Source organism: Corapipo altera, unplaced genomic scaffold (assembly GCF_003945725.1).
Source record: "Corapipo altera isolate COAL_440 unplaced genomic scaffold, ASM394572v1 112, whole genome shotgun sequence".
In the NCBI taxonomy this organism is placed as follows: domain Eukaryota; kingdom Metazoa; phylum Chordata; class Aves; order Passeriformes; family Pipridae; genus Corapipo; species Corapipo altera.
Window position 1 is genome coordinate 9,329,974 of NW_020884899.1, and position 16,585 is coordinate 9,346,558.

General features: G+C 43.4%; 2 protein-coding genes across 3 annotated transcripts; one reads left to right on the forward strand and one right to left on the reverse strand.

Moving 5' to 3' along the window:
* Positions 1 to 2,097: 2,097 nt before the first annotated feature.
* TMEM59 (transmembrane protein 59) lies at positions 2,098 to 10,514 on the reverse strand. 2 transcript variants are annotated; one of them, XM_027649057.1, is made up of 8 exons: positions 10,282 to 10,514; positions 7,952 to 8,057; positions 5,825 to 5,919; positions 5,469 to 5,621; positions 5,058 to 5,142; positions 4,663 to 4,744; positions 3,781 to 3,889; positions 2,098 to 3,066 (listed from the first exon to the last, which is right to left on the reverse strand). In XM_027649057.1, exons 1-8 carry the CDS (start codon positions 10,486 to 10,488, stop codon positions 2,911 to 2,913), a joined length of 993 nt encoding a protein of 330 aa, XP_027504858.1. In that variant the 5' UTR covers positions 10,489 to 10,514; the 3' UTR covers positions 2,098 to 2,910. The 2 variants fall into 2 exon arrangements, with proteins under 2 accessions (XP_027504858.1, XP_027504857.1); XM_027649056.1 differs by having other exon boundaries at positions 4,663 to 4,747; positions 10,282 to 10,513.
* A 276-nt stretch (positions 10,515 to 10,790) lies between these two features.
* TCEANC2 (transcription elongation factor A N-terminal and central domain containing 2) lies at positions 10,791 to 15,894 on the forward strand. Its single transcript, XM_027649058.1, has 4 exons — positions 10,791 to 10,907; positions 11,626 to 11,767; positions 12,953 to 13,146; positions 14,944 to 15,894. The coding sequence occupies exons 1-4, from the start codon at positions 10,806 to 10,808 to the stop codon at positions 15,130 to 15,132; spliced, it is 627 nt and encodes a 208-aa protein (XP_027504859.1). The 5' UTR covers positions 10,791 to 10,805; the 3' UTR covers positions 15,133 to 15,894.
* Positions 15,895 to 16,585: the final 691 nt, after the last annotated feature.

Sequence of the window (16,585 nt, forward strand, 5' to 3'; positions counted from 1 at the left end):
GGGGGGGGGGGGGGGAACTTCTGGTGGTAAGGTTTGGAGACTTGGCATGGAGCCAGCTTCAAACCATATCAGTGCCTGATGCAGAGGAACAACTACAGCTACTTCCCTCTCCATCCCCACACATACAACCCATCCTCAACTACAGTGAGTTAATACGCTCTTCACGATCAGGGCATCTGTCAGCCCTGCACTCACAGAACAGCCAGAATTAAACACAGTCTTTCAGGAGCTCCTCCTTCAGCACAGCAGCACCAATTTGTCCTAAGCAGCTTCTCACAGGAAAGCTGGTGCTACAAAGTTCTCCTTTTCCACGGGGAATTTGGGGTGAAAACGCCAAACGCGACATAGCAAACAGTCTGCAAGTCTGGGCATCTGCTAGTGTGGAAGAATGCCAGACTAAGGGTTAACCCCCCCACATCTTATATTCTGGATCGGTTTCTCTTTAAAGAGGTTTAGGTTTTGAGCCTTTATTAGGTGACTGTGAGTTTGCTAAAACTCCTGTGTAATTCAATGGATATGTTTAAAATGCAAGAGGCATTTGCAAGAGGCAAATGTCCATAACACATGTCTAAAGGGGCATGGTTTAGTGGTGGATTTGGCAGTGCTGGGGGAACAGTGGAACTCAATCTTGGAGATCTTTTCCAACCTAAATAATTCTATGATTCTACAAACTGACACCTACCCCCACCCCACCTATTTCCTACCCCAAGATCATCAAGCTCAGCTGTAGCCAACCAGACAGTTGGATTTTGGAGCGGTTACCTCACATCAAACACTACTCATAGTTCAGAAAAATGAGTTCATGACAGTGAGGTAAGAAACACAGCCAAGCCCTTCTGAAGTTAAATAAAAAAAAAAAAATTGTCAAAGATCAGAGCAGCTAAAGAGGTAACACAGATCAAGATATTCAGTATGACAGAAGATTATTAATTCTAGCACCTAAAAAAACCCCAATTGCCCCCAAATGTGCCATGGCTATTTCTGCCAGCAGTGAAATACACACACTTGAGAGGGTCACCTCATTTGTGTCAAGATGATTCCATTTTAAATCTGATATAGGTTCAGTTGAACACATGCCTAAAGAGAATATAAAATGCTTTCCTCCCACAATTTCAATAATTTAAGGCTCTTCATTTAAACAGTGGTTTTGAGCAGAGATCAAACCCAAACTGCAGCCTCTGAAAACGGAGATTTCAGGAAGTCAAACAAAAAATGAGTAGAACATGACATTTTGCAAAGTCAAATGCCAAGAGTGCTTAAGGAGTCCATTTAGATTAGAAATCTTGAGAAACAGTTCAATTAGTTGATAGTATCTGATTTTACTGAGGGAAGATCCTTTGACAAGAGCTTACAAGTACAACACTTGAATTCCTCAGACTCTGGCTGGCTCTGGATCCAGCAGTGCCAAGTGCCAGAGTGCCACAGGCACAGAGCTCTCTGTGACCCAACAGCACATTGCTGAATCGCTGGCTGCACTGCACAGATCCCTGGGCTGAAATGTCATTAAACAGCAAACAAAAGACAAAACACCCAATGAAAGCACAAGTTGTTTGCTTAACTTAAGCCCAGGGCTGTAAGCAATAAAGTTTTGAAGAGAAAGTTTTGTGAAATCATCAGCGTAACAGAGGTTGTACTGTCCACGTTGGAACAGGCAAACAGCCACGTCTGCTTGGAGCTGTAACATTCCCTCTGCAACTGCGTGTAATAGTAAAGGAAACATTTTAACAGATCTTACAAACATTTCCACCAGCTATTCAGTTAGAAAACCTTCGAGGGAGTTCTGTAGAATCAACAGAAAACGACAGTGAGCCGGGCACCATGCATTCTAGCCAGCATCCAAACACTCAGAGACCCTACAATAAATCCCACACCCCCAACTTGCCAACACTGGGAACCAGCATTTAACAATCTCCTCAAAGAAAAGAGCTGCAAAAAACAGATTAGAAACATGAGGGACATTGTTGGTTGTTGTTGCTGTCCTAGTGAATCACACAGCAAAATCAGGTCACGTTGCCCAGGAGAGGAAGGCTATGGACAGGCTTCTCATACCGAGCCTGCTGTGGTCAATAATTAACCACAGCAAAAAGTTATATAGTCAACATTTTCTATACAGTCAATTTTATTTGTCTGCTCTCATTTCTCAGGAATCAACTTGTTTCTGTAAATGAAGTTACAAGACCAGAACAGTTAATCAAGAACAGAAAGTAGAATTTTTCAGAAAACACAGGCGCTAACTTTACAAGCAATTTAAGACTTAAAGGCTAAAGTCTGACAAAATAATTGACCATGTTATGCTCTGCATGTGAAGGGATATGTCCATAAGTTTTAATGAAGTTTCCATTTTTCACAAGCTGAGTTCTAGCCTACAGTACCTCACAAATGCTTTCCACCTCAAATATTGCCACACTGTAGAAAAAATATATTTCTGTTTTTGGAGACAGGGTTGTTTGTGCATGGACATTAACAAGTACAAAAAATTCAGCAGATAATTTTATAATATTTTCTCTTAACTACAACAGAAAGTGCAACACTAAAAAGGCATCTCCTGCCTACTTAAAATTTCTTATACCTTTACAAAGCTAACTCTGAATGTACACATTACATCCTAGAACACACAAGTAAGTTTGAAAGTGTCCTGGCAGAAGTATGGAAAGCATGCTTACAGCTTTTGTAAGCAAAAAGACACATAGCAAACACCAGCGAAAAGTGATTATGCCTGGAAACAAACACAAATTCATGTCTGAATCTTTACTACTAGTTGAAAACAAAATCCCATGACCTTTGTTGATTCTGCAACTTTATTTGCATTTAAAGACTGGCTGCTAAGCTTCTCATCTGAAGAACCACCACAATCAATCAGGAGTTGCTATCTCTGTTAAAATTAGTCTATTGGATCCAATGGAGACTTATTTAAATTGCAGATTGATCCAGATTGACTTTTGTAGGAAGAGGTCCTGCTTCTTCATGTTCCTCAGTCTTGCATCTAACCACAACAAGTGCAGAGGGTGGGTATCTGCTCAGTTTTTGCTCGTTCATGTATTCCAAATCTCCATAGATGCTCAGCTTCTGAAATATTTAAACAAGGAACTTTAAGACAAAGACTCTTCGTACTGTGAATAAAAGGAATTTCATTATGCAACTGCATTCCAGGTTCTGACAGCTGCAGCCCTGCCACACAAGCTAACCCAGGCTTTCTGTAACATCTGAAATTCATGGCTGGAACTAGACTTGCATCCAAAAGAAGTATATTAAATCTGCCAGAAAAACAGCAGCCACAGTGCTTTTGATTTGCAAATATTGTGAGCCAGGACTCTCTGGGCACCAGGAAAGTGCCCCCTCTGATCAGACACTCTGCACTCACCAATACTATGCTGTCACTGTTCTCACTATTGATCCTCCTGCATTCAACCCATACTGGGTTTCACCTATACCACCCAACCCTCAGAATAGCTTTATTCCCAGAGAAATTAGAATCAGCCTCCACTTGTTAAGAGCAATTTGAAAGTTGTCAAGAGGAGAGCGCTACAAACCAGAAGACATCCTGTCTGGGCTGCCTGAGTAAGGCTCAGAGCTCCTATGGGCCTCAGGAATGAGCAAGAATTGCTCAGCTATAAAAACATACTTTAAATAAACAAAATTGGTTTGCTAACCACATCCTCAAAAATAAAAGCCCCTTTCCAGATGAACTTCCCCCATATGTTTCTTAGTCTCTAGACAGCCGTAGCATAAAAGCAATATAAAGAATAAATTCAGAATATTGTAAGTTATAAAATGCAGTACCTCAGATGGAACATACTGCTCCACAGCTGTAGCTACGGTCGCACAACAAATCCAGAGCAGCACCAACACTGACAGGACAAGTGTAGTGGTTAAAATCCAACTGGAATTTCTGAAATGAGAAGGATGTTGCTACATTTCATATACTGAATACAGGACAATAGACCTCTAAAAAGCTTGGCTCAGTTTTGACTGCCTTTCCTGCCAATTCATTAGTCTCTTGCTTTTACAGCTACACAGCCCACTGCAGACTCCTGGGTACTCTAATGCCTGTTTAGGATCACAAAAGAGTTGCTGGATTCTGTTATTGGGCCCTAAGCATCCTCTTGTTTACAGAATTAAAACCAGTTTTTTGTGACACATTTGGGGTCCAACTCACTGATCCTTCATGTGTAAACTTTTAAAGAGAAAGTAACCAGAATAAAGGAAAGAAGGATCGACATGCTGATCTTCAGAAAAGCTCTAATAAATATATACTGTGTATTTTCAGCCTGGAAATGAGACATATCAGTGGGCTTTGTATCAAACAATCCCAAAACAAAATACAAAAGAAGTGCTTTGCCCTGAAACACATCCAGAGCTAATGAAAAGGCAAAACACAGTATTGATTAAACAGTTCAGAGAACATACTCAAAAACAGTGCAGGAAATTATCAATACCTTGTTCACTTGAAATGGAAAGGAAAAATCAAAGTTGCCAGAACACTGCAAAAAACATAGGGCCAGTACAGCAAAGGCACACTAACAGTGAGATACAGAACTGTAACTGCTGTGCATCCTGAACCTACAGACCTGTAGCACTTTGAGACCTTGCAACAGTGCTCCACACACACAGGGGAAAGGCCATTATCCTCCTAGTGGGTACAGACATCCAGAACATACGTACATGGAAAGACACTTGAAAAAGCTGTCGTTTGCTCGCTCTTCAAAGAGCCCTCGGAATGTCTGTGAGCCCCCTGGACGTCTGTCTGCTGAGGGACAACAGCACAAACACTGGTCAGGAGAGCCAGGACAGGGAAGACCCAAAGCCCACACAGCTGGTCTACACAAAGCCTAAAAAGAAGCTTTTAAAGCAGCCCCAGCTTGCAGGTTTCCATTTCCAGCAGAGCTTTGTTTCTAGCACAGACTATGCCAAGTGTACATAGTGCACTCTACACAGTAAATAATTACATTTCAGCTTTCTAAAAATTTGCTTTCATATGCCACCTGTAACTTTATTTTTTTCTTTGCATAACAGGGAACAGTTGCATTTACTCTCACAAAGCACAAAGAACAACTTACAGGCTGTTTTACTCAGTGACAAGGATCCTCTTGTATCTCCAGTTTCCTGATCAAGCTGTGGAACATACTGTACTTCTGGCTTTGACTAAAACAAAATAAGGAGTTAGGAGATCATGCTAGAAAGCTTCCACTGATCTTGATAATTTATATTTTCAGAACTAATACAGAAATTAACCTGAAGACATGCTCCATTCTCCTAACTTTGAATTTTTTCCCCCATTAAACTGGCTCTAAAGGCAGTGAAATACCAGCAAAAACTGAGCACTTCTGATCATTCTCTACAGCCTTTTCTATGGCTGGAAGAAGCAGACCTAAAGTGAGCAGCCAGGACACCTTAATCTCTATGACTGGAAGAAGCAGACCTAAAGTGAGCAGCCAGGACACCTTAATCTCAGTGAAAAAGGTAAGCACCTGGAATATGACAATTTTGCCATCATCTGCTTGAAGGTAGAAAGTCCATGAGGATGTTATGAAGCTCTGAGCTGAATCCATCATGTCACTCCAGAATGATCTCACCAGTGTCAGAGGAAAGAGGAGATGAATTCTTGGCATCAGGGACATTAACTGCAAAACATTAACATGTTTTCCATTTCTTTTTATATAAAAAGGACAGAAGTCATGTTCTTGCTCACCCCTCACCCCAAGGGTACATTTCAGTCCTTGGGTTTATTTTCCATTTGAAGAAACTTAAAAAAAAAAAAAAAAGAGAATACACATACTGAACAGAAACAAGTAGGTGGTATTTGAAAAACATGTCACCTACTTACTTGCTCTTGCCTTAACTCAGCAAATGGTAACTGGTTCTGGCATCCAAGATGGCAAGCATATTGTTCATCAGATTGGGAGTATGCTTCAGTACAGGCTGCAAGGGAGAAGTTCCCCAAATGAGATGATAAATTCTGCATTTTAGTTAAGAAAACATTCTCAGTATAAGTTGGATCAGAAACAAAGCAGCAGTTAAAAGACTGACAATCCCATTTGCAGGGAAAGATATGGCAATCACTCCCAGGGTAGCATTTACTCTGAGGTCTAATGACAGAATCAGAGCTTTAACAGATAAGGGAGATGAAATCTGACTGCAATCAGAGCAACTGAGCAGCAACATTAGCCTGGCCGAGCTCAGGGATGCAAGTTTTCATTGATCCTCCCACTACCACTACAGCTTTTCCTCTAGATATCACATAACCCATCAAATTTTACCTCAGAGAACAGAGATGGAATCCTAATAAACCCAGAGGGACCATCAGTCCATTAAACCCCTTTGAGGTAACAGCAGAAGTCATGGTATCACAGGAAAATCAAATGAGCATCCCCTGTTAGCACAGAAACTGCACTGAAAGTACTATAGAATAATTTCTTATGAAAAATGAAGCCAACTCTTTGTTTAACAGACAGCTTCTATTCACTGTTGACTAGAGATCATAAAGATCAATAAATCTAATTTGGAGAGAATAATTTAGATTGCTCTGCCCATGGAGAAATCAGGGAGAGCTCTCCCACAAAATTCTAAAGCTCAGGTGGACAATGCTGCAGTAGCACCTGAACTAAAGAATCAAACCGAGTAGCAACAGAGAGGACAGTAGCTCTCCCAATTTTCCAGAGGAACAAATGGACCATCAGAAAGACTAAGAAGCTGGCAAGAAGCATGGCACCACCAGCTAAATGCTTGAGAATTCATCTCATGGCACCTGAGCAGCAATTCCATGGTGCAACTGCCACCAAGGCAGTGTTTGTAGGAGGCATCGGGAGACAGAACTGAGCAGATCAGCCAAGATGTATCTGCCAAGCACAGAATACTCAGTCAGGGCACCCACCAGCAGGTTATAGAACATAAGCCAGCAAAACAACAGCCCCATTAAGGAGAGTTAAACCAGAAATAAGCAACTGTTCCATTACTCTACATGTGCTCTATTGGTACATTACCCTGTTTCATGGCACTCTTTCGTGTGTGGTTTGACAACTAGACTGACATGCTGGATCACAGCTACACACAGTGTGTGACAGACTAGAGCATTAGCCCATTTCTGGAGCAGTTAATGAAGTTTTGTGTCACATTAGCATCTTTGCAAGTCAGGCTTTCTACTTCCCTACCTGCCATCAGCTCCTTGAGCTGGCCATGAACTCTCTTGTTTCTGTGAGCTACTAAGAGGATACATGCCTCCCCTTGAGCACTGGCCTGGTGTGTAATTGTATTGGCAATAAAGATGGAGAGCTCCCACCTTTCCTGCTCTGCATAAAACTATGACTCAGCTGCCTCAATATTACTGGAAGAAATTTCTATACAATTCCAAACCCACTATTAGTTGACCCATAGTACACACCATACCCAGAGGTATTTAAAACACATGGTTTAGTGGGTGCCTTGGCAGTCCTGGGGAACAGCTGGACTCAAAGGTCTTCTCCAACTTAAATGATTCAACATTTCATCTTCACTGTGAAACTTTTGCTCTAAACAGATAACCCTGAGAGAATTAGTTCACCAATATTTAAAGGCTTATTCCAAACAAAACATGTACCTAATTCCCAAAGGTGTAAGGAAAGCTCAGGATGTAGCCTAAACCATGATTTACAAGGCACAAGATCTGTGTTCTTATTCCACCTGAACAATTCACTTCTATACTTAAGTTTGTCAGGAATGGTAAATGGGACTGATTGTCACATAAAAGGAAAACTATTTGACTGGATTTTTTTCCCAGTCATTTTGTGTTTTGTAGGACAAACTGCTTATAGTAAAATGAAGTATTTCGAATTTATTTACAGAGACTGATGACGCTTAAGAAATTCAACAACACTAAGGATCAGGTAAGGAGAAATTAACAGAGAACAGAGATTCCTGCTCCTCCCTCCTTTATGCCTTCAGATTACAGGATGTTGAAGGAGTTGTGAGGTCTTACCAGAGTCACATTCCTGTTTGGTCCGATTCAAATCGGCGCCATCGTCCACAAACTGGCAAATGGAGAACAGTCTGCAGCCCCTCTGGCAGGCGTACAGCTCCTCTTCCTGGGGAGGCACAACAACAGGCTTGCATCCCTCCAGTCCAGAACAAATTGCCAGAAAACATTTTTTTGTTGATTGGTTGGGTTTTTTTTGTCCTCCTCCTCTCCACCAGACCTACGACCCAGCTAAACATGACCTGAAGTAAACTCAAGCCACAGCTCTGTAACACTAAACATCCCTATGGATTTAATTCAAACAGAGCTCTCCATTCTGTGGTGGGCAAACCTGGAACAGCAAACTGTGTTTTGTAATTCCAATCCTACAATCCACAAAGTGAACTTTTTACAAAATGCTGTGTTTGAAACTAAGAGAAAGTGCTCTTAGAAAGGAAAAGATTTACTCATGTTTAACCCTACAAAGAGCAGAAAATCTCTGGCATCACTTAAATAGTAGAACCCAGAAGGAAAGGACAAAAAAATCCCTGATTTTGACACTGATTACAATGTATCTACCAGACTCTAGTCAGAATCACAACAGAACTGTCAAAATAAGAGATTATCTTCTGAAGTACTACACCAGTACCCTGGTTAATTGTTTGCTGACAAACCAGCTCCAGAAACATAAAATTTTTTTATAATGAACTAAAGGGAAAAAGTGCTTTCTCACTGCAACTATTAAAATTAAGCAAATACAGAAATCCTACACCTGGTATTTCTTCTGTCCACAAAGGCAAGGGCACGGATGTGCACAGACTGGGTTCTCCACCTTGCAGAACTAAAGCCTCTGTCACGTGAGTGTCCTACCTCTGACCACACCCTGTCACTGACCCATGAACCAGACCAACGAAACCATCACCCACTCAAATGACTGCACAGGTGGCAAACAAGACTCTGAAATAATTTAACAACCACCAAACACACCACACCTCATGTACAACCTGCTGTAAATGACCTGGCCACTGCTAAGAGCACCAGTTCACACACCTTAAAAGGCACAAGAGCAGAAAACTGTGAATATAAATTAAAACTCAAGTCAAACACTGACAAGGTGGGTGATGCTGTCGCACAAAATGTGTTTTGTAATTTAATATCCATAGAAATCAGCTTTAGCAGACAGGTTTCCATGGCAGTCTCGATGAAGTTTGTCTTACTTTCCAGTGACAACTAAAACAATTTCTTTCAATTCCATCAGTAGTTTTGTGACAAACAGAACAAACACTAAATGCAAAGGAAGGGGTGAATGTATTAGTCCACAGCTCCAACAACACACACCAAAATTCAAATTCGAAAAGTAACAAAATTCAAAAGTACAATAAAACCCAAAGAAATATCAGCCTTCCTTGAACTTGACAGAGTCCTGCAAGGGAAGTAAACCAATGCACCAAAACAATGGAAATATATTAGGGTAATGTTTAGCTCTAATTTCTCAGGTTTAGTTCTTTCTCTTCATGTAGATACCACAAGTATACATGTAAATTTACTCATATTCCAAACAACTCCCTGTTCCTTCTTTCTAATATCATGGGGATACCAATAATATTTTGGGGATACCAATATCAGCTGCAAAATCCAACTGAATTCCACAGGAAAACAGGCAAAGCCCTGTTACCCAACCCTGGCACTGCTCTACTTCCCTGCTACCCTTCTGTGAAATCCCAAACATGGGGTAAGAGTTCCACCTGCTACACAGCCACAGCTGATAATGAAGTTTATTGCTAACAGAGAACCAGGAAGGATAAGATTTTGGGTCCTGGATTTTCCAAATTCAGGCCTGCAGTTCAAAGCTGTGCAAAGCCTGAACCAACAGCAAACCCTGCGGTACGAAATTAAATTCCCGTTGGACACTATTCCAGTATTTTCTCATGAGATGAAAAAATTCCATGAAGGCTCTGATGAGCCACTTGTTTGTGTCACCATTTATGCTTCATCCTTCACCACCCAAGTGCCCCACTGGCGCCCTGACTCAGGATCTCTGCCCTGCCACCAACACAGCTCTGTTTTAGTGCCCAAAATATACAGCAGCCCAAGCCAAATTACAGCTGCCTCTTTAGGAACAGGAGGAAAAAAAAGCAGCAACCACACACACCCCCAAACCCACAAAAGCACCCAGGACTGACAAAACCGTGCTTTGAAAATAAAGCTTCACTGGCAAGCTGCAGCCTAACCATCTATTTCTATAGGAAGGATCTGTTTTTAGGGAAGAGACGGAGCTGCAGGGGGAGAGGGGAAAAAGAAAGGCCGCGCAAGGTCCGGGGGAGACGGTGGGGCCGGGAAGGGCCCGCTCGTACCTTGGGGTAGGTGTGCAGGGGGTAGGTCAGCTGGCAGGCGCGGTGACACGACGCCGTGTTGCCCAGCACGGAGTCGAAGGCCTCGGAGGACGAGGCGGCGGGGAGCGGCCCCGCGGCGACGGCTCCCGTCGGGAGCGCCAGGAACAGCGGCAGGAACAGCGGCAGCACCGGGAGCAGGACAGGGAGGCCACCCCGCAGCGCCGCCATCTTCGCCCCTCCGCCCCGGCACCGGCCGCCCACCGCCCCTCGCGAGATGTGACCCTCGCCCCGCGCGGGGTGTTCTGGGAAGTGTAGTCCGCGCGCCCGGCACCCCCGGCCATCCCATAGGGCGTCACCGCAGGGGGGAACTACCGGACGAAAATGGCGGAATGGCCGTACTACCCATCGCGCGAGGCTTGCTGGGAGGTGTAGTCCTCGTTGCTGGACAACCTCGGCCATCCTATGGAGTCTCGCACCCGGGGGAACTACCGTGCGGAAATGGCGGGACGGCGGTGGGTTCCGTGGGGGAGGGCGGCCAGGGCAGCATGGAGCGGTTCCTGGTGCGCAGTGCCCGCGGCCCGCGCAGCCCCCGCCCGGCCGCGGCCAAGCCCCGCAGCTGCCGGCAGGTCACCCTCGAGTCCCTCAAGGCAGGTCACCGGGGGGGGGGAGCGGTCACTGGGCAGCGCGGGGTGGCGGTGGGAGGAGCGGTGTGTGGACGCCTGCGGTGCCAGCTCTGCACCGAAGTCTTGGCAGCCGTGAGATGGGATCCTCACAGGGAATAGGGAAGTGGAGATGTACAGGTGCAGAGGGCTCTTTGCACATCCGAAATATGAGACTCGCACTCTTTGCAGTCTGTTCTGTCAAGGTCCACGGTAAAAACAGCGAAAAACACTGTGGATGTGCAGTGTACTTGGGTCTGCATTCGTGTTCCTTAATGCTTTGTTTCTCACCTTGCTGTCTTTATTTTAAATTTGAAGCAAATCTGAGCAGGATTCAGATTCTGCCAGCCTACTAAAGATAATTACCTGCCTCCCTCAATCCATTTTCCTATTTAGAGACATTTATACAATGGATTCCTTAAATTCAAAACACTTCTTTTCTAGCAGACGTTTGCTGCTACATGGCCAGAGTTTGGCAGATCAAAGTGAAGCCTCTTACTTTGCTTTCTGGTTACTTCAGTCTTGATTTGCAGAAGGTTTCTAATCCCAAACAAGTACCCATGGTCCCAGACTATCGTGTATTCTGTGCTCTGGTCCATACCATGATCAATAATTCATGTGTTGATAACAGCCCCATTAGCTGAGATCACTATCCTTATTTATCATAAGAATATCCCGCTTTCCTAATGGCTTTTCTTTTTCCCAGAGAGTTGTGGTTGTGGAAGACATAAAACGATGGAAGTCTATACTTGAGCTTCCTGGGCAACCAAAAGAGAACCTGATGGAGGCTTTGGCAGAGCTGAAGAAGAAAATACCATCCAAGGAAGTGTTACTTTCCACTAAAATAGGTATATCTTGTCTATCTAGACTGTGAATATTAGGTTGTCTTGTGTCTGCTTGGCTTGTCAATACAAAAGAGACTAGCTTGGAAGCTTTTTAAGAAATTAGTGTCACTGCCAATGAAATATTGATATCCAGCCTGCAGTTTTCAGAGCTGGTACTGAAAAAGTCCAGCTGATACTGAAAAAGCTGTCCTCTAATTCCTCCCAGGCAATACTGCATCACCCCTTTTTGTGGTCAGATTTTTGAAGAGCTCTTCTTGGTCCCTGTGCGTTTTATTCTTTCTCCTGCTGTCTGTCAGAGTGCTCTCTTGCCATCCAAGGCGTGGTTCATTTATATAATTTGGCTGAATCCACTGGACGTGTGAGAAATTCTCCTCAGATCACCCAGAACTGCTTCTTGCATCCCTGCCCTGAGGAATCCCCAGCAGATGGGCAGCTCCCGTTAGAGCCATTAGAGCAGCCGGATCTCTAATCACAGAGCCCTTGAAAAGGAGAAGCGATCCGCCTTTTTCTCCGTCTTCTGAGCTGTGGTTTCATTTGCCATGTTCAGGCTTTATTCAGGCTTTTCTCGAGGTTTTTCCCAGTGCCTGCCTGCAGTCGGCTGGGCTGGAAGAGCCATCGAAGCCTAACAGTGACATCTCCTGGCCAAGAGCGCTTCTGGTCAGGGAAGAACACCCCTCTGAAAGCAGGAAGCTCTCTTTTGTCTCCTCGCAGAGAAAAACCTCTTCTGCACTGGCCCCGTCGATGGGAAAGATTCTGCTTGGAGTCACCGTGGTGTTAACATGCTACAGCCATCATTAGCAACATCTGCTTAAGGGGGTTTCCACGTGAAAACTAGCATTTTTTGTAGGCCAAGCTCACAAGCTTTCACCAGATCCAGGATCTGTGTAAAAAAATCAGCATAGCCTTGTGTTACGTAAGTGTCACTCCACACCTTGTTGACTTGGAAAGGGAGTTTTCACAATTCCTTACTAATTGCTCAGGCAAAAATCACAGCAGAAGCCAAAGAGCGAGAACTCCATGCTTAATGGCTAATAAATTTATATCTGTGTTTGTGTCAGTGCTCTGGTTGTTTTGCTGACACTGCCTCAGTTAAAAATGTGTGGCTGCTTTAGCCCTGATATGATTTGGCCAGTGTCCATTGTATTTTGCCCACCTGCCAATCCCAAGGGAGCTGTTCCTGTTTTCCAGGTCACACAGTGAACAAGATGCGCAAACACTCCGATCCTGACGTGTCTGCCCTTGCCAAGGATATTTACACAGAGTGGAGAACCTTCATCAGAGACCACTCCAACAGGCCCTCAATCGAGGTCAGGAGCGATCCCAAGTCCGAGGCTTTCAGGAAGAACGCACGGAAACTGCTCTGTGAAGCCCTGGATTTGGAGGTAACATTCAGAGCCATTTGCCTTTAGCTCAAGGAATTACTTCTTGTGGGAACAAGTTAAACCTTTCCCAGCCACAGCTACTGCCAAGCTGGTCCTGCCTGCAGACTGGGGACAAGACCAGGTGACCTGTTCCTACTTTTAGTGATTCACAGCACATCCCTATTTATGAGCAGCTTTGTTTTCAAGGCAGATAATTTTATTTTGGTTGTTAACCAAGTCAGTGTGCTAATTGTAAGCAAGGTGTATTTGCTCTCATTTACATAACCAGTCAACAGATCAGTTGTGCATCTACTGCAGTTGGGCTATACAAGAGAAGGAAGTTAATAGAACATGAAGTTTTTCCTACTACTCAACAGCTGTGAAAGCAACAGTGGGACCTTTTGAGTGTTTTCTAATTAAACATTTGTAAATTTAAATCTATTGCAAAAACAGAGACAAGGTTGAAAGTATATAAAGTGGTGATAAATACCAGATCCCTCAGGTATCTTTAAGTAAATGAACAGAGCTTTGCTGTAAGGCTTAATGACTAGTTTGCTTGGTCTATGAAATGCCATAATAATTATCCTTTTTAACTTATTCATTAATTATCCTTTAAATGGCAAGTCAAGTGATAAGCACTCAAGAGTTTCAAAGCTATGTGTTTTCTAGCTGTGAGAACAACCTCTCCAACTTCCAGTGCATCTGGATTGGGGCAGCACAGAAGGATGGTTTGCTGTAGGAATGCCTCAGAAAGGTGGGAGCTCACTTTTGCTGGGTCAGACTCAGAAATCACATCTATGCATGGTGTTAGGACTGGAAGTAAAGTCTAAATCTGTGGAACATAAAGACTATGGTACCACTCTAAAATGAGTAGAATTGGGTAAAGCAGAGCTGTCTCTGGATAGGACTCATCTGAAAGCACACCAAGGAAGAATAACCTGTGGGTACCACCACATGTGCAAGCAGAGCTCACAGCAGGAGTTGAACTGCTCATAAAGGCAGAAGAACCACAGAGGTCCAGCAAATGGGGAGCAGGGACACTTGAGAGGCTGACAAAAAGGAGAAGGGAAGGTGGGGCTGAGTGAATTGAGGGACTTTTTAGTGATGGGTAGGAAAACCGGCATGGGCAAAGGACTCGGAGGAATACCACCTGGCTCACTGGAATCTCCTGCATGCAAAGCATGGGAGATTCCCTCTCACAAAAGGGAAGTGAAACTAAAACCATTTCTTTATGGGTGGGGGATTTTTTTTCCCTAAACTGTGCTAAATTACAGGTTTTGGCACATGTTGAAGCAATAACTACATAATTAACATTTAGCAAATCCCTTTCTGTGTTCTTAATTACACCTCCTTCTACACACAGAGGGCCCACATTTCCCTTTATAGCACAAGGCAGAGTTGCCAAGTGTTTGGCACGTCTTAGAGTTGCTGTTGGAATTAAGTTTAAAATAGTATCCAAGGTACTTTCTATCAGCAAGACCAAAAGTGAGCTTTATGGAGACACTACAGCGTAGTCTATAATTGCAGTTGAGCTTGATACCCAGAGCTTGTCACAGATTAGTTTCCTGTTGTGATGGCAAAGTACTGCCACCCAGCTGGAGATGGGGACATGTTCCTTGCTACTGACCATGTCGCCTTGTTCCTTAATTGCTGGGGTGGAATTAAATTGCTCTTCCTGTTACACTTGTGATGGGAAGTAGATTTCCTTGAATCTAAGCTGATTAATGAAGAAACACTGAAAAGCACCAAAGTCCAATTTCAATCAGTTGGTCTCCTTATTAAATGTAAAGATCTAATTTTATACTTTGCTGTTTTCAGATTGATCACCCACTGGCTGAAAATATTGAGCGAGAAGCTTTTCATCTCTCTTCCCGCCTCATTAACGCGCCGTATCGCAGGACAGTGCGAGCTCTTGTCTTCTCATTAAAGCACAAACCTGAGATCCGAGCTGAAGTCAAGGCTGGCACACTCACTGTCCCTGCCTTTGTACAGAACCATAAAAAGTGATCCCAAGTCAGAACTTCCTGTGCCTACAGCCCCGTAGAACAGGGAGCCCTTTCTGTGGTGAGGGGAGCACAGGAGTGCTGACAGTGTGACTTGACTCTCCAGCACCACTCCATGAACAGGGCTGCTGGAGGGGAAAACTAATGATGGAAGTGGTGCTGTAAATCTAACTTGGTAGAAATCCATGTGGATTTGTTGCAGGAAAAGTTTCTTCTGCTCTGCTGTATATTTTCCATCCTTGCTGATTCACTTCTTTCTCCTTCCTGCCCCTTTGTCACAACTCAGTTTAGCTGCATCCCTGATGTGGATCTTCAGGTGGAATCAGCTGAATAACATCAAGGAGCAGCTCTGTGCTGTGCTGTTAGGAAATACTGGTCCACGGGAGGAGATTCCTAGTGGATAACTGCAAATTCTAGTTAGCCCTAAATCATCCACATCTGCTGCAGCTGGGCCCTGCCTGTGGCAAGAGCTGTTTTGCCAAGCCAGGTGATTTTCCTTTGCAACATTCCAGGGTTGGATGCAAAATGGGTTTCAGTAACTTGCTCTCTATTATTCCATCAGCTCAGTCATCCTGCAATTTGGGGCATTTTCTAAAGCTCTGGAGTGAAAATCAAAATGCCCCAGAGTATAGGTGCTATCTAATACCTCTGCTGTTCAATGAGCAGCTCATTCAGCCTTCCATACCTCACTCGTGATTTAAATGTGGTGCTTGTTCCTACTGTAACGTGAAAAAACTTGTAATGAATTTTCTAAATAAAATTGGGATATAAGAAAATTATTCCTTTTAAAGGCTTCTTTTTCCTCCAGAAGAAACATGGTTCAGAATGATAATGTGAACAGATTTAAGCAACTAACTATTGTTTAAATTCCTTCCAGTTATTAAAAACTGGAAATCTTGCCTCATACTTGATCTGATTACTTTAGTGCCACAAGTCATCTTGTTCTCCATAATCTATTACTAAGGCTGTGACAGACATGGTGTTTGTATCTTCACCCTAAAACGTGACTGTCTTTACTTGGATCTGCTAATTACTTTTTTCCATTGCAGACACTGGAAGAAACACCCAAAACTTAACCTGAGTTGTTGAACTCCATAAATTTAATTAAGTAATTGCAGGTTCTCTTAAAAATATCTAAACCCTATTTTGTTTGCCTGGGCCAGTGCAAGACCATTTTTTCCTGTACACATTGCAAAGGTATCCTCAAACAGCTGACTTTTCTGAAAACAAACATTTCATTTATAGAAAACTGATGTTAGGTGTGTTGGAGGCAGAAGCTGGCAGATACATGAGTGGTGGCAGTATGGATAATATGTCAGTGAAGACCTAACACTTGTTGACCAGGCTGTAGCAAGAGATGTGAAACCCCCTCAATTTACTTCTTACAAGTAATCAGCTCCATTTCCCACTTAAATAGCTTTGAACTGCACAGCTGTAATTGAATTCATGTATCCTGG

Bases quoted from the DNA above. Each gene is read 5' to 3' on its own strand.
- TMEM59 (XM_027649056.1), bottom strand. From the start codon at position 10,488: ATGGCGGCGCTGCGGGGTGGCCTCCCTGTCCTGCTCCCGGTGCTGCCG. The intron at 5,920-7,951 runs GTAAGACCTCAC...TCTCCCTTGCAG, and splicing joins CAAACAGGAATGTGACTCTG to CCTGTACTGAAGCATACTCC. The intron at 5,143-5,468 runs GTGCTTACCTTT...ATTTTGTTTTAG, and splicing joins GCAAAATTGTCATATTCCAG to TCAAAGCCAGAAGTACAGTA.
- TCEANC2 (XM_027649058.1), top strand. From the start codon at position 10,806: ATGGAGCGGTTCCTGGTGCGCAGTGCCCGCGGCCCGCGCAGCCCCCGC. The intron at 11,768-12,952 runs GTATATCTTGTC...CCTGTTTTCCAG, and splicing joins GTTACTTTCCACTAAAATAG to GTCACACAGTGAACAAGATG. The intron at 13,147-14,943 runs GTAACATTCAGA...TGCTGTTTTCAG, and splicing joins GTGAAGCCCTGGATTTGGAG to ATTGATCACCCACTGGCTGA.